This window comes from Chanodichthys erythropterus, chromosome 24 (assembly GCF_024489055.1).
Source record: "Chanodichthys erythropterus isolate Z2021 chromosome 24, ASM2448905v1, whole genome shotgun sequence".
Classification (NCBI taxonomy): Eukaryota; Metazoa; Chordata; class Actinopteri; order Cypriniformes; family Xenocyprididae; genus Chanodichthys; species Chanodichthys erythropterus.
Genome location: NC_090244.1, coordinates 14736553 through 14760683, shown reverse-complemented (window position 1 = coordinate 14760683; position 24131 = coordinate 14736553). Strand labels below are relative to the sequence as shown.

Below are 24131 nucleotides of genomic sequence, written 5' to 3'. Positions count from 1 at the left end.
TATATATATATATATATATATATATATATATACACACACACACACACACATATTTTACTGCTTGCTAGTTGGTTACTGATGGCATTAGAGGGTGGGTTCTCATTCTAGAGAACATTTGATAGGACAAAATTATGTGTAGTGCAGGATGTCATCAAAATTATATATTTAATATATGATATATAAGACTGAATGAACGTGACTTGAATTACATTTATGTAATTATAAGTGGTTTATATCAGTAAGTATGTTCAAATAGGTTTTAAGTCTTTTTTTTTTTTTTTACATTTAAATAAAATAAGGTTTTTATTTTTAAGAAAAATATTAGGGTTCTTTAAACGCTAACCCAACTATCCATGTTCCGGAAGTGGCGTAACCGGAAAAAGCCCCGTAAGTTCTATGGCGGTGTTTTCCATTGTGACTTCGCTAATCGCTGAGGCGGTATCTAAGCGAAGATTTTTGCTTTTCGTGGTGGTATGATTTATAAAGATGGTAAGTAAAGTTAACGTATTTCACTTCCATAGTAAACCTGTGCCGTTTTCGTGATCTATGGACACAAGATGTTAATGTAATTTCTTGCTAACCGGTTACCAGCTTCTTCGATTACGCCAACCGCACCACAGGCCGTTTAAACACCGCAGTAATGTTGTTTTCGCGCACACCCGGAGGATCCTGAATGCCTGTCAGTGGACACCATTGATAACTAATTCACTAGCAAGGAACTGTTCGTTTTAGCATGTCAATAAGATATTGAGTGTAAAATGTTTACATGTTTACAAAGCCTATAAGAGGCTTTTATTTATCTTCCTGTCTTGTTTTTCCTCTTCATAGACTCAACAGTACAAAATCTGTCAGCTATAGCCAAAGTACAAACACATTAACCATATTCAGGAGTGATGGATGGCACACAGGAAAGCTCAGACTCAGAGGCCGGCTGTCCTCTCTACAGTTTCCAGAAGGAGCCAGACACTCCGGACTCCCTGAACAACGCCTGTCTGTTGAATGACAGCGACCACCTGTTTGAAGACCCTGGACTCTCCCATGAATGCTCCTCCACTTTTGTTCCTGAAACCCCTAGGTAACATTTCATTTGTAAATATCATATTGATCTAATACTTATTTGTATTTGGCATGTAATAGACAAGTCATCATCAATTCATATCAATGACAATATGAAAGAATGTATCTAACTTCACTTTACAGCCCACTGACTCGCATAAGAAAACGACATTCCCAAAAAGATGACGACAAAAGTGTGGTAAGAGGAAAAAGGGCTGTGTTCAGAATCCCAAACTACTATACTGATCTATTTCTGTAGTATGTATATTGTATACTATGCAGTATTCATAAGAATTTTCTGTATGCATACAATTCTTGGATGCCCTTATACATTTGCTAAAATGTGCAGTATGCAGCAGAGAGTACTGTATCCCACAATGCAGCACGCTTGACCTTTCGTTTCCAGTGCTACCAAGAAATTTGAAGTAATATGAAATTTTAAAACATTTTAATATGAAATTTTAAGTTTGTATATTATATAAAATGCATTATGTATTATATAAAAATGCAAAACCATTTACCTGCAAGCAATTTTACAATAAATACTAAATAACCATGTATTTAAAAAATAAATGAATTCAAAATGAAAAGTCATTTATAAATATTATATAAAAATGAAAAACTTATTTATAAAATAAAAATATATTTTTCAATAAATGCAAAAGAACCATTTTATATATTAAAAAAATGTAAAATTATTTACAAAAATGTGTATGTATGTATGTATATATGTATGTATGTATATATATGTATGTGTGTGTGTATATATATGCATGTGTATATATATATGTGTGTGTAAATAATATATATAAAATTATTTTACATTACTATATTATTCTGTTTAATTACACATGTAATATGGATACTGTAATCAGGAATTATTAGTACATACATACTGCAGTATTGTTTCATATACTTTTTTTTTTTTTTTTTTTTAATTGTAAGCAGTATGCCATATCAAAATTCTAGTATTCCATTCAGAAGATTCAGTTCAGATTTTGAAATTTAATTCATAAATGTTTTTATGCTCGATTAAAACATTGTTTTTAATTGTAGGCGACGTCGTCCTGTTCAGATGGGAAAAAATGGGAAAGACGAGAACACATTCCAGGATACCTCAGCACTACTCCAAGCTCCCAAAGAACAATGAAGCGGCGCAGACTGGAGAACTCAAATGCAAGTGCACTGCACGGATTCTCCGGCGTTACGCCGGGAGCAAACGGATTTGTAACGGCCTCGTCTCTTTTACCCTCTGATTTTACATGGTTCGAGTCTCCACGTCCAGCAACCTCTTCCGCTTCTCAGGTTTCTGCATCTTGCAAGCCTTCATCCTCGGCAGGGTCTTCCACATGTGCACTGGATCAAGCTAGTGATCCAGCATATTTAAACGAGCTGCTAGTGACGGGGCGCACCTCTAAGCAAAAGACACTAAACACAAGCAATGGGAGGGAACAGAGGTCCAAAAAGAGCAAGATCAGATCTAAAGCCTCTAAAAGTTCAACAGCACACTCCCCTTTACTTTCCATAGAGGATGACACTTTACTGATGGATGCAGGTACAGATGACCAGGACCCACATGTTTGGATATTGCTCATTAACCTTTCTATAATGAGTCTTTCTGTTCATTTGTAGCAAAGAGAATGCAAGGACCAGCCAGTTCACCTGTATGTCTGATACCAGAAGATATTGTCATCATAGAGGATGACGCTGATGATGTAGCAGTTGAGAGCATGGTCCGCTCCGTTCAGATGGCTGAGGATGAGGCGTATGCCAGAAGCCTTCAGGTAAGACTCGCTGTCCTGGTCCTTATCGAGAAGCAATAGGAAGTGACTAACTCTGTTATTCTGGTGTATGCAGGAACAGTTTGATATGGAGGAGCGGATGGAGCAGCAGAGGCAACAGAGCAGTAGAAACAACCATATGGTCAGTTGTGATTTTACTTTATTCGTATTGCCGTTTTTCTTCCGAGCGCTGAATGATGGTGCTGTGATTATATGCAAACAAAAAATGATGCAGGTTTCATGCAGGTTGATCCCTATGTTGGCTTGGGCTGGATCTCTCCTTGGGCGTCATTGATGAACTCTGCATCATTCTCACACGGACCCGCCGAGCTTTCAGAGCTACAGCAGGCCATCTTTGGAGAGCAACCCCGTAAGCCACCATAGATCATATCACATACCCAAATAGAAATAATTTGATTCTGTCCTGATGATTTCATTTGAAATTAAAGAAGGTTTTAATCATAATATATATTAGGGCTGACGATTTGACGCATTCAATTAATTTGCTATAGAGAAAAATTACATGTAAACGCATTTAACGCACCCGCCCCAAACCTACGTGGTTCATCTTGCGTTTCATAAAGTTGATTGACGAACATGAAGCAGGGGAACAACTTACTGCTTGATGGAGCCTATAGAATGCAGTTAGATGCCCCTAAAATTCAAGATATTCAGGCAAAAATGGCGTTTGAGTTATTGTTATATTTTAGATACAATATTGTCTGCTTTTGCTAAGTTTTGCGAATGAAAATATTACCTATAAAGCCAGAGCAGAACTGTTGTGCATCTCCGAGCAACACACAGTGCTTTTTAAATTCTGGATGAATTCACATTTTGAGCAAAGCAATCAGGTGAACCAATGATTCAATGGTCCATTCATAAAGAGAGCGTTTTACTTCATTCCTGAATGAATCAGCCGTTTGAACGAATCCAATGAATGATTCAATGACTTACTCATTTGGACATTTACCGCCACCTACTGGCTGTTTTAGTGTCTTATTTAGAGCATCATTTAATTAAAAAAAAAAAATTTAATATTTCCATATTAATAAAAAAACAAAGGTATAGTTCACCTAAAAATGAAAATTCACCCTCATGGCCATTGAAGCCTAATGGTGCGTTCACACCAGACGTGAACGAAGCGTTAAGCGCGAGTGATTTACATGTTAAGTCAATGCAAAGACATGATAGACATCCTGCGGCGTGAATTGAGTGTTTCAGGTGTGTTTAAAAATCTGAACTTTGGCGTGAATATTCACATCAACCAATCAGGAGCTTGCTCTAGTAGTGACGTGATTACGACGTAGCGAGCAGAGCAACAATGGAGGACAAAATCATCGTCGCTGTATGTAGATACCTGGAGATGTACGATACATCTTCGTACTTTTATAGAAACAGGAATAAAAAGGATCTTCGGAGGTCGGACAATCTGGTAAGTTGTAAAAAAAACGCTCTTTACTCAATTTGAGCTATATATACATATTGAGACTACAAGCTAGCTAAAGCCAGCAAATTGGGCTTATTCACCGTATTTTACAACTACTTTCCCGCTGACGAGTTGATGCGTTTAATCAGAGGAAGTGTGCAGAAAGAAGTGAAGGAGTCTGACACATAATTAAAGGAGAGCCCCTCCCATGACGCAAATTCGCATCTGTTGTTAAATGAATTTCGCACGCGCGAATGAAGCGAGTAAACACAAAATGTTCAAGCATCCAACTAAGTGCTAATAATGATTTATTCGCGCAAGTCGCATCTGGTGTCAACGTCCCATAAAAGTTTAGGTGTAATAAATTCTGTGTTTAAATATTTTTTTTTTTTTTTAAGATACTTTTTGTCGTGTCTATGCTTTTGATGGTTTTCTCATTTAACACAATAATGACTTTAATAATAATGATCTTTTGGGGGTAATGTCTCATTAATTAAATTTGTGATTTAATTAATCGCCACATCATGTAATTAATTAGATTAAAAATTTGAATCACCTGACAGCCCTTTTATATTTATATGTACACTGCTGGTCAAAAGTTGGGTTCAGTAAGATTTTTTTAAAATGTTTTTGAAAGAAGTTTAATACTCACCACATCTGCATTTGTTTGATCTAAAACACTGTAAAATCAGTAATATTGTAATAAATAATCAGTAATATATACACTAAGTATTATTACAATTTAAAATAAGTGATTTATTTTTTAATGTTAAAATGCAATTTATTCTTGTGATGCAAAACTGAATTTTCAGCATCATTACTCCAGTCTTCAGTGTCACATGATCCTTCAAAAATCATTCTAATATATGCTGATTTGCTGCTCAAGAAACATTTCTTATTATTATCAATGTTATTTTTGCAAAAAACATGATAGTTTTTTTCAGGATTCTTTGAATAGAAAATTCAAAAGAACAGCATTTATATAAAATACAAATATTTTATAATGTTATTAATCTCTTTATTATCAATTTTATGCATCTTAAAAACAAACAAAAGCATTAAAAAAATGAGTCTTACTGACCCCAAACCTTTTGAATGGCAATGTATGTTTATTTATTTCTTTATTTTTTTATATTTAAATTTAATCTTTGAATTGGACAGGCAGACAACAGGGACGCCGGCAAACCAGCAGAACACATAATTCCCGGCGCAGACAGCCTCGCTTAGAAACGGACTTGTTTGATGACAGCCAAGGAAATAATTATGAGGTTTGAGTTAGGCTTATTCACAGAAATCACATGCTTGACTATAATTATCGCATGCTTCCTCATCTCTGATGTTATTCATTGCTTTATAAGGCTCTCTTAGCTTTCGAGGAGCAACAAGGTGCTGTAGTATCCAAGAACACTCTGACAAAGGCCGAGATCGAACGGCTGCCCATAAAAACCTACGATCCCGCACACAGCGCAGGAAAGACAGAGTAAGTCACAAAGCAGGACGCCACATAAGAGATATTTTCCCATAATGCAATATTTTAATCATACTCTCCTTGCAGCTGCCAGATCTGTTTCAGCGAGTACAAGGCGGGGGAACGGCTCAGGATGCTTCCATGTCTCCACGATTACCACGTGAAATGCATCGACCGCTGGCTAAAGGTCTGGCTCGCTTTAACAACTCAATCCCATTATTCATTCCAAAGTCGTGTTTTGTTAATCATTTTTCACTTTTCTTGCAGGAAAACGCCACCTGTCCCATCTGCAGAGCGGATATATCAGAGTGTGGTGCTTTTTCTTGAGCGCACACAACTTCAGGACTCAGTTTCTACCTCACAGCTGGTCATGTGACTCCCTATTTGTCTTTTAAACAGTCTTTTTTTGAGTGTTATTTAACGCTTTTTAAATGCATAATATTGTCTGACGTTCAAACCAGCATAAGGCACTGCCAAGCAACTGTATTATTTAGAAAGATTTTTCTAAAACATATCAGATGTGAATTTAACACCAGTGGCAAAAAATCAACACTGTTAGCAATAGCGAAACTTGCATTTATGATTTTTAAATAAAATCACTTTCTATACATTTTTGCCTGTTTTTTATTGTAATAGTGACAATTTTTGTAATGTAATTAGGAGTATAAATTACACATGCAGCTATTTACAGTCATACTATCGCTATTGTTTATGTAAATGACAGACATGCGCAGCATGAGATTTTTTTCACTCTGTTTCATAATATCGGCTCTTCAAAGCTCTGTACTTCCGGAGGTAATACAGCGCTTCGAGCTCTTTCACCACAAATTCTCCTCGGCTGACGAGCTCTTTGATCTTCTCTGGGTCTCGCACATCTTTATTCTTGGCAAAAGCAGCCCTCAGTCTGTCTCTGAAATAGTCGGCTCCTTTTGGATACTCCCGTCCAAGAAACAGCAACTTCAAGCAGAAGAATCATAAGACAGGATTATGACTTGACTTTCTACTGCCTGGAGTCACAGATACCCCTATACTTTATTTTCATAATAAAAAAGAAGACTGACTTGATTTAAAGCATTCATTCACCCATAAATGAAAATTCTGTCTTTAATTACTCGCCTTTGTGTCGTTCATCTTCAGAAAACAAATCGTTAATAAAATCTGAGAGCTTTCTGTCCCTCCATTAACTTTCAAACCCCAGAAAGGTAGTAAACGCATCATAAAAGTAATCCATTTGGCTCCAGTGGTTTAAAGGGTTAGTTCACCCAAAAATTAAAATAATGTCATTAATTACTCACCCTCATGTCGTTTATCTTCGGAATGCAAATTAAGATATTTTTGTTGAAATCCGATGGCTCCGTGAGGCCTCCATAGCCAGCAATGACATTTCCTCTCTCAAGATCCATAAAGGTACTAAAAACATATTTAAATCGGTTCATGTGAATTCAGTGGTTCAATATTAATATAATAAAGCAACAAGAATATTTTTGGTGCGGCAAAATAACGACTTATATAGTGATGGCCGATTTCAAAACACTGCTTCAGGAAGCTTCAGAGCATTATGAATCTTTTGTGGCGAATCATGATTCGGATCGCGTGTCAAACTGCTGAAATCACGTGACTTTGGTGCTCCAAACCGCTGATTCGACACAAAAAAGATTCATAACACTCCGAAACTTCATGAAGCAGTGTTTTGAAATCGGTCATCACTATCGTTATTTATTTATTTTTTTTGGCGCACCAAAAATATTCTCGTTGCTTTATAATATTAATATTGAGCCACTGTACTCACATGAACTGATTTAAATATGTTTTTAGTACATTAATGGATCTTGAGAGAGGAAATGTCATTGCTCCCTATGCAGGCCTCACGGAGCCATCGGATTTCAACAAAAATATCTTAATTTTGTGTTCAGAATTATTAACGAAGGTCTTACTGGTGTGGAACGGCATGATTGTGAGTAATTACATTATTTTAATTTTTGGGTAAACTAACCCTTTAAACCACTAGAGTTGCATGGATTACTTTAATGATGTTTACTACCTTTCTAGGGCTTGAAAGTGGTAGTTGCGTCGATAGTCAATGGAGGGACAGAAAGCTTTAAGAATTCACTAAAAAGATCTTCATTTGTGTTACGAAGATGAACGAATGTCTTGCAGGTTTGGATCGACATGAGAGAGAGAAATTAATGTCAGAATTTAAATTTTTGGGTGAACTAACCCTTTAGTAGTATTGCGTAGACTGGGGCTAGTTGTCACTGTTTACTATAATTAATATATTTGAGTGAATAGATATTTTTGAAGGTCCTTTTGTGTATAGACTACATAAGTTGTTTTGCTACAATAATAATAATAATGGGACCCCCCACCCCCACAAAAAATAAAAATAAACGAAATCACTTTGACTCAAAACCTCGTAGACACTAAGATTACAACCCTTGACACAACATTGTAACAATTTTAAAGTTTACCTCAAAATTACAAGGGACTGTACGGAAGAGGCCAAGCAATAATAAAAAAATAATAAAACCATCTCGAGATTAAAGTTGTTAAATTTCGAGAAAAAAGTCGAAATAAAATGTTGAGAATAAACTCATTAAATTACGAGAAAAAAACTCGTTAAATTTGAAGAAAAAAGTTGAGATAAAATGTTGAGAATAATGTCATTAAATTACGAGAAAAAAAGTCGTTAAATTATGAGAAAAATGTTACATTTTGAGAAAAAAGTCGAGATAAAATGTTGAGAATAAACTCATTAAATTATGAGGAAAAAAGTCGTTAAATTACGAGAACAAATTCGTTAAATGACGACTTTTTTCTCATACTTTAACGAATCTGTTCTCGTAATTTAACGACTTTTTTCTCATACTTTAACGAATTTGTTCTCGTAATTTAACGACTTTTTTCTCGTAATTTAACGAATCTGTTCTTGTAATTTAACGACTTTTTTCTCGTAATTTAATGACTTTTTTTCTCATAATTTAACGAATTTGTTCTCGTAATTTAACGACTTTTTTTCTCGTAATTTAATGACTTTGTTCTCATAATTTAACGAATTTGTTCCAGTAATTTAACGACTTTTTCTCGTAATTACTTTTTTCTCATAATTTAACGAAATTGTTCTCGTAGTTTAATGACCTTTTTCTCGTAATTTAATGACTTTAATGTCGAGATGGTGTTATTTTTTTTATTATTGCTTGGCCCTAATTCTCTTCCGCAGGTACTGAATAGACATTCATTAAGGAAAAATATCCAGACGTAGGTTACTGACACACACACTGCATTTAAAAGCAGAAGGGGGCAGTGTACTCACAGTTTTGTACAGTTGCACTACCTCTGCTCGGAGTGGGTTGGCCATTTCCCAGTGATTATTCTGATCTCAGCCAAACACAATCTGCGTATAAACACAGCTGACCTGTTGCCTCTCATTCAAGGTTTTTCAAAACAGACGGAATAATGATAAGCTTTACGCTGTAACTGAAAACTAAAACAGACAAAAGAGTTGTTTTTAATCTAATTACTTGCTAATGTGTCATATTGCCCTTTGGACGCTTTGAAACAAATCAGCAGGAGTGTTACATGTGCGGTCGTCGAAAGCATAGTCAAAATAAAAGTCCTCAAACGTTTGATACACTTGCTGGTAAAAACATTGCTATTATTAGATAAACACAATACACATTTGTTTTAAAATATTAAATATACTTAACGCAGGCATTTTAGGTTTATCAAGATCTAGCACTTGACACGATGTTCTTATGCTACAGTCATGCTTGTAGTGAAACAGCAACAAAACAGAAATCAGATACATATGAATGCAGAAATAATTTATTTAGGCCAGTCCATGGGAAGACACCTTGCAAATACAGATTATGGGCACAGTGTACTGGACAATGGTTTTGTGTTAGTCTTTTCCTTTGTTACCAAGATCGAATGAAACTGATTCAAAAGAAATGTCATGTTTTGAAGCACTAGCATTCACACAATCTCTATACACACACCTTTTGAAGCTGCAAAACACCTACATTTCTACTCTTACACAAAATGACCAATGTCCTTTCATTTTTGGCATTTGGTTTGCAAAAATAATCTGGATAACAATTACAAAGGAGCACAGTTCATTAGTGGCAAAATCCACGCTGGGATGATTCTCATCCACATTCATGCAAATACATGTCTTTTTCCTGTAAACTAGTCGGGATATACAAAACACACCTTGGAGAAAAAACAAAGTGTTCTATTCCTTGCCATTTTATTTTAAGGCATATAAATCTTACAAAAACATGCTTTATAACCTGAAACAAATACAAAACTGTGTGCCAATATGACAAATGGAAAAGCAGACTGTGAGCGTTGGTCTGCAGAGTTAAGGCACTAGTAGAAACTTGAGCTACTATCCGTCCTCTGATTCCGATCAGAATTCCAGACCTCCACAGTGGGAGACGCGGGTCTATGGATGTCTTTAATAATTGGCTCGCAGTCGTTTGTTTTCCTCCCTCAGTCTTTCTATCTCCTCCACGAGCGAATCATTCACGGAGTACTTCTCAATCAGACCGTGGATTTCATTCTGTAAAAGATAAATGGCAGTATTAAAGGGGTGTAATATTCATTTTTACCTTTTGATTTCTTTTTTATAGCCATTTAATTATGGATTTGGTTGGTAAAAAAACAAAAAAACAAATGTACCAGCTGAATATAGAACTGACGAACCATCTCCACCTGTAGATTGATGATGTCTCTATGACAGGTGTCCCTGGAGGAAACAAAAACAATGCAAGTCTAATCAGTGATCTCTAAATGACTAATAAATACATAATGAATTAGTGTGCTATATATAAAAAAATAATAATAATAAATAATATATATATATATATATATATATATATATATATATATATATATATATATATATATATATATATATATATATATATATATATATATATACACATACACACACACACACACATATATACACATACATACATATAGGTCCTTCTCAAAAAATTAACATATTGTGATAAAAGTTCATTATTTTCCATAATGTAATGATAAAAATTAGACTTTCATATATTTTAGATTCATTGCACACCAACTGAAATATTTCAGGTCTTTTATTGTTTTAATACTGATGATTTTGGCATACAGCTCATGAAAACCCAAAATTCCTATCTCAAAAAATTAGCATATTTCATCCGAACAATAAAAGAAAAGTGTTTTTAATACAAAAAAAAGTCAACATTCAAATAATTATGTTCAGTTATGCACTCAATACTTGGTCGGGAATCCTTTTGCAGAAATGACTGCTTCAATGCGGCATGGCATGGAGGCAATCAGCCTTTGGCCCAGGATGCTTCGATAGCAGCCTTAAGCTCATCCAGAGTGTTGGGTTTTGCGTCTCTCAACTTTCTCTTCAAAATATCACACAGATTCTCTATGGGTTTCAGGTCAGGAGAGTTGGCAGGCCAATTGAGCACAGTAATACCATGGTCAGTAAACCATTTACCAGTGGTTTTGGCACTGTGAGCAGGTGCCAGGTCATGCTGAAAAACAAAATCTTCATCTCCATAAAAGCTTTTCAGCAGATGGAAGCATGAAGTGCTCCAAAATCTCCTGATAGCTAGCTGCATTGACCCTGCCCTTGATAAAACACAGTGGATCAACACCAGCAGCTGACATGGCACCCCACACCATCACTGACTGTGGGTACTTGACACTGGACTTCAGGCATTTTGGCATTTCCTTCTCCCCAGTCTTCCTCCAGACTCTGGCACCTTGATTTCCGAATGACATGCAAAACTGAGCAACAGTCCAGTGCTGCTTCTCTGTAGCCCAGGTCAGGCGCTTCTGTCGCCGTTTCTGGTTCAAAAGTTAGGCTTTTGAAGAGGCTTGACCTGGGGAATGCGGCACCTGTAGCCCATTTCCTGCACACGCCTGTACACGGTGGCTCTGGATGTTTCTACTCCAGACTCAGTCCACTGCTTCCGCAGGTCCCCCAAGGTCTGGAATCGGTCCTTCTCCACAATCTTCCTCAGGGTCCGGTCACCTCTTCTCGTTGTGCAGCGTTTTTTGCCACACTTTTTCCTTCCCACAGACTTCCCACTGAGGTGCCCTAATACAGCACTCTGGGAACAGCCTATTCATTCAGAAATTTCTTTCTGTGTCTTACCCTCTCGCTTGAGTGTGTCAATGATGGCCTTCTGGACAGCAGTCAGGTCTGCAGTCTTACCCATGATTGCGGTTTTGAGTAATGAACCAGGCTGGGAGTTTTTAAAAGCCTCAGGAATCTTTTGCAGGTGTTTAGAGTTAATTAGTTGATTCAGATGATTAGGTTAATAGCTCGTTTAGAGAACCTTTTCATGATATGCTAATTTTTTGAGATAGGAATTTTGGGTTTTCATGAGCTGTATGCCAAAATCATCAGTATTAAAACAATAAAAGACCTGAAATATTTCAGTTGGTGTGCAATGAATCTAAAATATATGAAAGTTTAATTTTTATCATTACATTATGGAAAATAATGAACTTTTATCACAATATGCTAATTTTTTGAGAAGGACCTGTATATATATATATATATATATATATATATATATATAAATATAACTTCAATTATCAAATATTATTATATTCAATTATTATAAAATTTAATTTCTGTTAGACAGGTAAATATGACATTATAATGGGTTTATGAGAAGATTTTTTTAAGTTCACTTAAAAGTTATATTTGAAAGCCTAATAAATGTTGAAATTGATCGTTTAGTTATACTGTAATGTTGAATGTCTATAATTAATGTAAAAAAAAAAAAAAAAAAATCAATTTCATAGGAGACATCAGTACCAGTATTCATAAAAAGATGACATTAAACATTATTTAAAATATACGGTCTTTAAGTTACGTTGGAGAGTAACTGTGAAACTACAACATAAAACGATTAAAACTCCAAGGTTTAATCGTGATTAATCATGATTACAGAAAAAAATTAAGTGTGATTAATTAGTTCCTAATTTTGTTAAATATATTAGTGCTGTCAATCGATTATTATATTTTAATATTCTATTTTATTTCAGTTAACGTTTATTATTTTTCTGGTTTTAGTTATGTATACACACCAGCAAGGACATGAAATTCATCAAAAATCACAATAAAGACATTTATAATGTTATATATTAAAAAAAGTCTATTTAAAATAAAAGCTGTTCTTTTGAACTTTGTCAAATAAAAAAAAAAAAAAAAAAATATATATATATATATATAATATATATATATAGTTTGCACAAATATATTAAGCAGCAACCTTTTCAAATTTGACAATAAATGTTTCTTGAGCACCAAAATCAGCATATTAGAATGATTTCTGAAGGATCATGTGACAGACTGGACTGGAGTAATGATGTTGAAAATTCAGCTTTGCATCACAGGAATAAATAACATTTTAAAATATATAAAAATTGTCTGTGATCTCGAAGGGGGCATTCACACTTGTATTTTGGTTCGTTTGGTTTGTTTGGTCTGGACCAAAAAAAAAAAGAAAGAAACATTTAGTCCTGGTCCATTTAGCGTTCAGATTGGCAATTTTATCACCGTACCAAAAGATACCGAACCTAAAGACATAGGGACACATTCACAACCTGATTGGTCGAATTTTATGACGTATTGCCTATTTTGAGACGGAACTTATCGAACATCCAAAACAATGCCGTGTGCTTGGATAAATGCGCTCGTTGAATGCGTGTAGGCAGCTGGGAACTTGTGAAGAGCTTATAAAATGTGTAAAAGTGTCAAAACAGCAGCAGGTATCTCTCCGTCTCACACACACAATCTGCTGCGTCTGAATCCTGTGATGGGCAAACTTGCGACTATGACGAGAAAAAACTATATGCGTGAGGATTCTGTCCTTTTTAGGGTAAATTTCCTGTTTTTGGTTCGTTTACATGTCTTCGGTCCGTGTTGCGTTCATATATCATTCGAACCGCACCACAGTTAGTTTGGAAGCGGACCGAGACCCATCTTTTCAGCGGTCTCAGTTGCGCACTAGGGTTCAGATGGCAGTGTTCACACGTGTTCAAATGAACCGCACTAACAGAGCAATCACACCAGGGTTCGTTTTAATTGAATCAAACATGACAAGTGTGAACGCACCCTAAATGACTCTAATGATGATTAAGAGGTAACTCACCTGAAGTCCTCCAGTGCCTCATGGATCATGTTACGGACAAAGTTCATCTGAACAGAGGTGAGTGGAGCTCCACGGCCCTCAGCTCCAGATTCGACTGCTGCCGCTGGAGCTTTAGATCAAAACACCCGTCAACCATAGTGTCCCATTGAAATGACTTTTAATCTAATTGTGGCTCATTCAAACATACCGGGTGCAGCTGTAGGAGGAGCTCTGTTGACAGGCGAATCATAGGTGAGCTGGGTGGGCAGATCTCTCCTCTGATTGGCCTCGGGTGTGTTGAACGGCTGCGCGGACTGAACGCGTGTGCTCTGAACAGCAGGTGGCGTGGTTATGACATCATACTCCTGCCGGAGGCCGTTATTCTTCTCCACCTGTCAATAATCCAAAGGAAAAAAGTTGAATTCATGAATACAAAAATGTGCTTGATGATGAACAAAACGAGCTGGACCTTGGTGCCATTTTGTACATCAGTCTGTTGTGGTGGGGTAGTGATGGGCTCCTCCTCTTTGATTGGTGGAGGAGTCTGAACCACAGATGGGCTGTAGCAGCGACTGCCTGGAGTGCCCAATGGGGTCTTCCTCTGGGACGTTCCACCAGGGAAATGAGGTAGGTATTCAAAGTCTAGTAACACAGGAAGTGCTTATGTTGGTAAAGGTAAATAAAACCATGTTGTTTTGCCAATACGAGTTTATTAAAATGTAGTTTCCACAAACTTGCCTTTCTTTCCACTTGATACATCACTCAGTCTGTGTCCTTTGTAATCTAGAGAAATATGGTTTAATTAGTATGTAGATTAATCGCATCTAAGTTTGTTTACACATAATATCAATACTATGTATGTAATATGTATGTATCATATGCCATATCAATAAATATGCCATGTGTATGTCATATTTTATATATTATATATATATATATATAAATAATGTGTGTGTATGTATATATACACACAGAGACACACACTTTTATGTTGGATGTGATTATTAAATATAGAGGCCAAAGCTGTGAAAGAGTGGTTGGAAAAGTTCCCTCACCATCTCGTACAGGTGAAAAGATGTCCAAGCTGTTTCTGCCGACTCTGAACCGATCTGTGTTGTGCTGGCCTTCTGCTTCCCTCGAGAACACATCTATACTGCCACCTAGATGCCGAACAAACATTGAGCCATATAATCATTACACGGCATATTCATAATCTCTTGAACTCTGCCATACAGTGCATCCGTAAAGTATTTACAGCACTTTACTTTTTCCACATTTTGTTATGTTACAGCCTTATTCCAAAAGGGATTAAATTCATTATTTTCTTCAAAATTCTACAAACAATTCCCCATAATGACAATGTAAAAGAAGTTTGTTTGAAATCTTTGCAAATCAATAATATGTACCCAGGTATTCACAGCCTTTGCTCAATACTTTGTTGAAGCACCTTTGGCACCAATTACAGCTTCAAGTCTTTTTGAGTATTAGGCTACAAGCTTGGCACACCTATTTTTGGACAGTTTCTCCCATTTTTCTTTGCAGGACCACAGCCATTTTCAGACCTCTCCAGAGTTCAATCAGTCTAGGCTCTGGCTGGGCCACTCAAAGACATTCCCAGAGTGTCCCATAGCCACTCCTTTGTTATCTTGGCTGTGTGCTTACGGTCATTGTCCTGTTTGAAGATGAACCTTCGCCCCGGTCTGAGGTCGAGAGTGCTCTGGAGCAGGTTATCATGATGGATGTCTCTGTACATTGCGGCATTCATCTTTCCCTCGATCCTGACTTGTCTCCCAGTTCCTGGCGCTGAAAAACATCCCCACAGCATGATGGTGGCAGCATCATGCTTCACTGTAGGGATGGTATTGGCCAGGTGATGAGCGGTGCCTGGTTTCTTCCAGACGTGACGCTTGCTATTCAGGCCAAAGAGTTCAGTCTTTGTTTCATCAGACCAGAGAATTTTGTTTCTCATGGTCTGAGAGTCCTCCAGGCAGGCTGTCATGTGCCTTTTACTGAGGAGTGGCTTCCGTCTGGTCACTCTACCATACAGGCCTGATTGGTGGAGTCCTGCAGAGATGGTTGTTCTTCTAGAAGGTTCTGCTCTCTCCACAGAGAAACGCTGGAGCTCTGTCAGAGTTACCATCGTGTTCTTGGGCAGCCCGCTCTAGGAAGAGTCCTGGTGGTTCCAAACTTCTTCCATTTACGGATGATGGAGGCCACTGTGCTCATTGGGACCTGTCCCCTTCCCCAGATCTGTGCCTTGATACAATCCTGTCTTGGAGGTCCACAGACAATTGGACTTCATGGCTTAGTTTGTGCTCTGACATGCACTGTTAACTGTGGGACCTTATATAGACAGGTGTGTGCCTTTCCAAATCATGTCCAATCAACTGAATTTCCCACAGTTGGACTCCAATCAAGTTGTAGAAACATCTAAAGGATGATCCATGGAAACAGGATGCACCTGAGCTCAATTTTGAGTGTCATGGCAAAGGCTGTGAATACTTTTGCAAAGATTTCAATTTTTTTTTTTTTTTTTTACATTGTCATTATGGGGTATTGTTTGTAGAATTTTGAGGAAAATACTGAATTTAATCCCTTTTGGAATGAGGCTGTAACGTAACATAACAAAATGTGGAAAAAGCGAAGCGCTGTGAATACTTTACAGATGCACTGTATATCAATGAACATGATAGACAAAAGTTGAAAACACTCACCATTTCTTGAAGTTGGAGTATCACCAAAACCATGTGTTTTGAAACCTGCAGAGAGGATGGAAAAGCATATTTTGGAACCATGAAATGACAATACACTGGACAATACATGAAAAATGCAAAAGAAGCAACATCAGTGATTTTACCATCATTAAGTGGGGAGAAAATATCCAGGTTTAGGCTGTTCCGACCTATGCTGCTAAATTTCTCCACATTAGGCAGTTGATCTTGACTGTGCTGTCCCTCTGCCTCTCGGGAGAACGCCTCAACTGCAGTGCCTACAAAAGATGACATATTCAGTACCTATAAAACCATTACAAAAGCTATAAAACAAGGCTTTATATGCTAACTGAGCTAACCAAATATAATCGAATATGAAATAAAACCTTCTACAGCCATAAAGAGGAAGGTTGACCTGTGACTTGGGCTTGGCCATCTCCAGGAAATTCAGAGCCAGGCACACTGGGTGGGACTGTAGATGTTGGAGTAGAAGGTCCCATCTGCTGACCGCTCAGTTTTACTGAAACCCGCTTATTGGATTGAGAGGTCTTGCTGGATGTTTTAGTGGACTGTGGAAATGGACGTTTTTTTAATATGCATTATAGTCAGAAGTATTCAGAAGTAATATTGAATTGTTGAATATAGGGGCAATATTCAATTTTCAGAGGAAGCGTGTATTTTTTCCAGTAATTAAATAAATAAAATATTAAAATAATCAATTTCAGAGTGAATAATACAATTTTCCTAGAACAGATTTTTAAAACTATATCAGATGTTAAAAAAAATTCAAGTAAATAAATAAATTTCACTTAAGAGATTAATTAACATTTATTTTAATTAATTAAAACAAATGAAATAAAAATTCTAAATTCATAAAAACACAATGCATGTAATATGTTTTAATCAATTAATTAAAATATATTCTCCATCTGAACAATTTGAATAATTATTCCTAGGACAGATTGTTTTAAAATTATATCAGATATTAAAATAAATAAATAAAATAAATAAGAAATAATTATACATTAATTAAAATTTAAATAAATTAATAAATTAAAACTAATTAAATAAAATTTCTATTTTTTTTATAAAACACACTTCATGTTACATACTTCCTTAAATACATAAATCACTAAATCATACACAAAAATCATTAAAATTACATAAATTAAAGTATTTTCTCAATCTGAATAATTAATTATTCATAGAACAGATTTTTTAAACTATATTAGATGTTACGAAAATGTGAAATAAATAAATTACATTTAAAAAATCATAATACATTAATTACAATTTAATTAAATGAGTTCAAACTAATTAAAATTCTTAATTTATACAAAATGCATGTTACATACTTTAAATAATTAAAGCATTCTCCATTTAACAATTTCACTAATTAAATATCCCTAGAAAAGATTTTTTTAAATTACATCAGATGTTACAAAAATGTAAAAAGTAAATAAATACAATTTAAGAAATAATACATTCATTAAAATTTTAATTGATTAAAACAATTTCTAATTTTTAAGAATTTTTAAAGCTATATCATCAGAAATATATACATACATATATACACACTCATATATATATATATATATATATATATATATATATATATATATATATATATATATATATATATATATACACACACACACACACACACACACACACACAGTATATACATATATACAGTATGTGTGTGTGTTATTTTTATTTTTGTCCCCATGTTTTGAATGTTGTCCCCCATAACAAAAACAAACACTACCTCGCATGAAACATGAAGGGTTGTTCTGTAGAAATGTGTTTATGTACACAACAAAAACAGCTGTACCTTTAACTTGGAGGTGGAGTTCTGGAAGCGAATGCAGGTCACTGACGTCTTGTGAGCCGTGGTGATTTTGATCGGCGCGCTGAGGTTTCTCAAATCGTACAGGTAGATCCTTCCCTGCGTTGAGCCCACAACCAATCCAGCCCCATCTGGGGTAAAATCAATGGCTGTGAGTGGAGACTCCACCTGCTTATTACGAAACACCCTGTGAGGATACGCACATACATTAAATTGATTAACAAAATCAAACTCCGATGTCCAAAATGCGTACTACTAAATGAGATGATTTTTTTCTCTTACATTTTGCTGGAGGTGTCATAGCAGACGATCTTCTTATCAAGCCCCACAGTGATAAAGAGCAAATCATTGGCTGGGGAGAAGGCCAACCCTGAACACGGGGCTTTGTGTGCCCCCTCGAATAAATGCAGCTCCTTTTGAGTGTTAGCGTCCCAGAGTGCCACAGAGCCACTGTCAGATACAGTGCCCAGCAGGGACCTCTTCACCAGCGAGTACCTCAGATCATGGATTGGCTGGAGAGATCACATGGTGTATTTTATATTAGGGTAAAGAACTCAATGCAGCCAGTTGTTCTGCCAAATAATTCTACCTATCATATTGTGCTATCAACAATATATTTAATTAAATATATTATCATTCAAATTAAATATTAACATATAATTAAAATTATCGTCATTAATTACATATTGATATATAATCACTATATAATCACAAAATTTAGGGATAAACAAAGCAAACCTGGAACTTAAAAAATATGTAAGGCTAAAGATGTCAAACTCACCACATTTGGCCCATGGCCGAAGGGTTTGCTGGACAGGTTGGTTGTGATACTGTGGAGGATGATATCTCCACTAGTGGAGCCTGATGCTATGTAGCTATCACCTCCATTAAAAGACACACATGTCACTTCCTCCTTGTGGTCCTATACAGAAAGAGACAAAAGAAATGGATTAGGATGCAGATGTCTGTCTAGCAGATGATCTAAACCATCCCCCGAGTGTCTTTTGAAACTTGCAGTGAAATATGCGAGCTATATGGCTACAAAGTACCTTAAGGGTTCGGTGCAACCTTTTTGTCTTTAGGTCCCAGATATTAACGCTGTTATCCAGTCCTCCACTGACCAGGAACTGTGATGTGGAGTTCAGACTGACACGGGTTTGTTTTTTCTATAAACAAAAAGCCATTATGAGACACACATAACCAAGATATACTGAGATAGGATATCATGTTTGTCAGCTCACCCCTTCTCCCAGCTCCATCACTGGAACCGGTGACGACTTGAGACTGGAAACCACCAGCTTGTCCCCTATACTGCTGGCACTGACCAGGTACTGATCTGAACGCTGTCAAGGCAAAGCCCTTTTATCGATGAAATAATAAGAAAACTAAATGCTCTGTTATTAATGAATATGGACCATGTTTCTCCAACTGAGGGGTTTTTAATCTTTTGGATGCCACAAATGCCTAAATATAATCATCCTTAGGCATCCCCATCCTAAATTTTAAAAGGCAGCTATGTATTTGCATGTATAAAGACCACTTAGACTAATTTAAATTGGTATACAATATATTTAATATATTTATATACAATATATTATTTGAAAAATATCTAGTTTCTATCAAGTTACATTAAATTTTCTTTCTACTAGTACTGTTATATGAATTATTTATTATTTTAAACTATATTTATTTTATTCTATATATTTTATTCCAATTATGTATTTATTTTGACAATTTTATTTTGATATAATGTATTTATTTTGATATATTTTTATTATTTATTAATTATCTATGTATTTATTTAATTTATTTATTTAACTCGACATGAAAAAGAAGTTGCGAGTTTTTTCTGCCCTATTGTGACGTACACTGCCTTTCAAAAGTTTATTTGGTCCAAAATACAGTAAAAACAGTAATATTGTGAAAAATTATTACAACTGAAAATCGCCTGTTTTCCGGAGGTCTTTTTAACAAATGAGATTTACACAAGAAGGAGGAAGCAATGGAGTTTGAGACTCACTGTATGTCATTTCCATGTACTGAACTCTTGTTATTCAACTTTGCCAAGATAAATTCAATTTTTGATTCTAGGGCACCTTTAACTTTTTAATTTTATAATATATTCAAATAGGAAACAGTTAATCTCAACATAACACTGACTGTTACGTAACAGTCGGGATCATTAATATGTACACCCCCAATATTTGCATATGCCAGCCCATGTTCAATGCATTAGACAAGGGCAGCCAGTATTAACGTCTGGATCTGTGCACAGCTGAATCATCAGACTAGGTAAGCAAGCAAAGACAATAGCGAAAAATGGCAGATGGAGCAATAATAACTTACATGATCCATGATATCATGATATTTTTAGTGATATTTGTAAATTGTCTTTCTAAATGTTTCGTTAGCATGTTGCTAATGTACTGTTAAATGTGGTTAAAGTTACCATCGTTTCTTACTGTATTCACGGAGACAAGAGCCGTCGCTATTTTTTCATTTTTAAACACTTGCAGTCTGTATAATTCATAAACACAACTTCATTCTTTATAAATCTCTCCAACAGTGTAGCATTAGCCGTTAGAGGGTTATATTAGCTGTGTGAACTTTGTTTATGCACTGTATAAATGCACTTATAGTCGAGAGCTCGGGAGGGCAGGGAGCAAGAGATTTAAAGGGGCCGCGCAGCCTGAATCGGCGCATAGTTAATGATTCCCCAAAACAGGCAGTTAAAAAAATGAATTAAAAAAAATCTTTGAGCTGAAACTTCACAGACACAATCAGGGGACACCTTAGACTTATATTACATCTTGTGAAAAGACGTTCTACAGCACCTTTAAAAAAACAGCATTTATCTGAAATAAAAAGCTTTTGTAACATTATTTTGTAACTACCGTTCAAAAGTTTGGGAAAGAAGTTAAAGTTTTTTTTTAAAGAAATTAATACTTTTATTCAGCAAGGATGCATTAAATTGATCAGAAGTGACATTTATAATATTTCAAAAAAATTCTATTTCAAATAAATGCTGTTCTTTTGAACTTTCTATTCATCAAATAATCCTGAAAAAAAACTGTTTTCAACATTGATAATAATAAGAATAATAATAAATGTTTCTTGAGCAGTAAATCTGAATGATTTCTGAAGGATCATGTGACACTGAAGACTGGAGTAATGATGGAATAAATTACATTTTAAAATATATTCAAATAGAAAACAGTTATTTTAAATTGTAATAATATTTCACAATATTAATGTTTTACTGTATTTTTAATTAAATAAATGCAGCTTTGGTGAGCAGAAGAGACTTCTTTTAAAAACATAAAAAAATTGTACAGATCCCAAACTTTTGAACAGAATAATAAATAATAAGAAAAACAATACTCTATAAATATTCTATAAAAAAAAATTAGAATTGTCATTTTTGATTTTATGGTGACTATAATATTATTTTATTTTTTTATTTAACATATTTTTACTATTTATTTATATTGGTTTATTATTTATTTATTTACATTTTACATAGTTTTTCTTTAAACTTTTCCCCATACCCCAGTTTGAAAACCCTTGGTCCGATCAATGGTATACCAGGCAATTCTGTAAGGTGAAACTAGTCAGAGAAATTGCACACTTCACTTTGGTAAACATGGCTGTCCAAGGGAATATCTCTTCTAACAGATGCTACAAACAAACATGATCATGTCTTAAAGGGTTAGTTCACACGAAAATGAAAATAATGTAATTTATTACTCACCCTCATGTTGTTCCACACCCGTAAGACCTTCATTCATCTTCAGAACACAAATTAAGATATTTTTGATGAAATCCGATGGCTCGCATAGGGAGCAATGACATTTCCTCTCTCAAGATCCATTAAGGTACTAAAAACATTTAAATCAGTTCATGTGAGTACAGTGGTTCTACTTTCCGAGTCAATGATTTGATTTATAAAGCTCTGAAGCAGTGTTTTGAAATCGGCCCATCACTATATTGTTGAAAAGTCGTTATTTTGTTTTTTTGGTGCACAAATATATTCTTGTCGCTTGTGGCAGATAGAGCAATAATAACTTACATGATCCATGATATCATGATATTTTTAGTGATATTTGTAAATTGTCTTTCTAAATGTTTCGTTAGCATGTTGCTAATGTACTGTTAAATGTGGTTAAAGTTACCATCGTTTCTTACTGTATTCACGGAGGTATTAATATTGAACCACTGAACTCACATGAACTGGTTTAAATATGTTTTTAGTACATTAATGGATCTTGAGAGAGGAAATTGCTCCCTATGCAGGCTACACTGAGCCATCGGATTTCATCAACAATATCTTATTTTGTGTTCCAAAGATGAATGAAGGCCTTACGGGTATAGAACGAGATGAGGGTGAGTAATAAATGACATTTTCATTTTTGGGTGAACTAACCCTTTAAGCATACTGCATTACTGTGGGACATGTGAGTGATGCTCAAAAATGAGTGATTTCACAATGATAGAGGATACTGCTGCTGCTCCAGCACACTTGAGCCACTGGATGTGTGGCACTGTGAGGGTTGAACTGCTCCACCACCGTCATGGAGGTCGAGTCCCAAATCTTCAGACAGTCACCTGACGACACCAGCCGCGTGACGTCCTCCATAGCAACGGCTGCCGGGAGAAAAAAAGGTGGACAGCTGTCAGGCGCGCGACACTATTGAGTTTGACACAAATAATACATGCTTCACTTCAAGAAAACACAGTACACAGTGGAAAAAATAATCACGAAATCCCATTGTGCTGCACTTTAAAGTGCTGTTATAGCAATTTTGTTACTTTTTATGATTAGAAACACACTAAAAGATGACACTTTTTTAGATAGCTAATTTTCTGTACATTCTTTTATGGGGTTATTCTTAGTCTGGTATTATTTAGAGCCTGAATTGTGCCATAACTATGCTTAAAATATTCTCAATGACTCTGACTACATTATATTCAAGTTAGCCAACAAGCAATGCAGCTAGTTCATGACAATCCTGTTTAAAGAATAATCAAATCCAGTTACATAAAAGTGACTTTAACAGCCAATTCTGACAAAAAACATTTAGAATGAACCCGTAACGCTCGTTTAATGTCTTTTACTCTCCAATTCGCACTTATTTGTTGCTTTTCGTGTTGTTGTGCTAATAGTTTCTGCATTCATCAGCTGATTAGCAACAGCTAGCTACTTACCCTTGGTTTAGACTATAAAAAGTGTGGGAAATTTGAACGCTATGCTGGTAAACACCTCACAATACATCCACGGCGGTTGAGTAAATGTATCCTTTTATTTGAAAGTAAAACTTTGTCATATCAACAGAGTTTGAACATCCGTGGCTCCTGTAAGGAACCGCCAATACGGCACGCCGCTAGGCTCAAATCAGGCAAACATTCGGAATTACAGCAACGCCAGTGTGGGAAGGGCAACAAGATGTCATAGTGTTTCTGTGGCAAAGTTTGCATTAATAAACACGTCTGAGAGGAAATATGCGTTCAGATATTTGTAGTGCAAGTTAACATTATGTTATTTTACAATAAGGTCAACATTGTGAAAACATTGGATATTTACGCTTTAATGCAGTTCAGTGGACATTGTTATTAACATTTATAGTGCACATATAACTTAAGACTTTAATATAGCAGCATATTTATTTAAAATCTTTAGATTCTTAAAA

At 35.5% G+C, this 24131-nt stretch overlaps 3 protein-coding genes across 6 annotated transcripts; 1 reads left to right on the top strand and 2 right to left on the bottom strand.

Annotated features, from left to right (window-relative positions):
- The first annotated feature begins 368 nt into the window (after nt 1-368).
- Nucleotides 369-6297, top strand: si:ch211-59o9.10 (uncharacterized protein LOC561841 homolog). Its single transcript, XM_067379487.1, has 11 exons — nt 369-489; nt 829-1075; nt 1201-1255; nt 2113-2611; nt 2689-2840; nt 2914-2979; nt 3084-3207; nt 5425-5531; nt 5622-5743; nt 5819-5918; nt 5999-6297. Exons 2-11 carry the CDS (start codon nt 894-896, stop codon nt 6056-6058), a joined length of 1467 nt encoding a protein of 488 aa, XP_067235588.1. The 5' UTR covers nt 369-489; nt 829-893; the 3' UTR covers nt 6059-6297.
- Nucleotides 6298-6332: 35 nt separating this feature from the next.
- lyrm5b (LYR motif containing 5b) lies at nt 6333-9325 on the bottom strand. Of its 3 annotated transcripts, none has more exons than XM_067379491.1 (3): nt 9250-9317; nt 9042-9152; nt 6333-6688 (listed from the first exon to the last, which is right to left on the bottom strand). In XM_067379491.1, the coding sequence occupies exons 2-3, from the start codon at nt 9084-9086 to the stop codon at nt 6479-6481; spliced, it is 255 nt and encodes an 84-aa protein (XP_067235592.1). In that variant the 5' UTR covers nt 9087-9152; nt 9250-9317; the 3' UTR covers nt 6333-6478. The 3 variants fall into 3 exon arrangements, with proteins under 3 accessions (XP_067235592.1, XP_067235591.1, XP_067235589.1); XM_067379490.1 differs by having other exon boundaries at nt 6334-6688; nt 9042-9122; nt 9250-9325; XM_067379488.1 differs by having other exon boundaries at nt 6334-6688; nt 9042-9315.
- A 223-nt stretch (nt 9326-9548) lies between these two features.
- Nucleotides 9549-23790, bottom strand: nedd1 (NEDD1 gamma-tubulin ring complex targeting factor). 2 transcript variants are annotated; one of them, XM_067380567.1, is made up of 17 exons: nt 23650-23790; nt 22945-23088; nt 19686-19780; nt 19494-19610; nt 19226-19366; nt 18727-18956; nt 18430-18631; nt 17011-17164; nt 16742-16873; nt 16599-16643; nt 14940-15044; nt 14623-14667; nt 14354-14526; nt 14093-14276; nt 13906-14014; nt 10412-10478; nt 9549-10292 (listed from the first exon to the last, which is right to left on the bottom strand). In XM_067380567.1, exons 2-17 carry the CDS (start codon nt 23078-23080, stop codon nt 10188-10190), a joined length of 2040 nt encoding a protein of 679 aa, XP_067236668.1. In that variant the 5' UTR covers nt 23081-23088; nt 23650-23790; the 3' UTR covers nt 9549-10187. The 2 variants fall into 2 exon arrangements, with proteins under 2 accessions (XP_067236668.1, XP_067236669.1); XM_067380568.1 differs by having other exon boundaries at nt 14372-14526.
- Nucleotides 23791-24131: the final 341 nt, after the last annotated feature.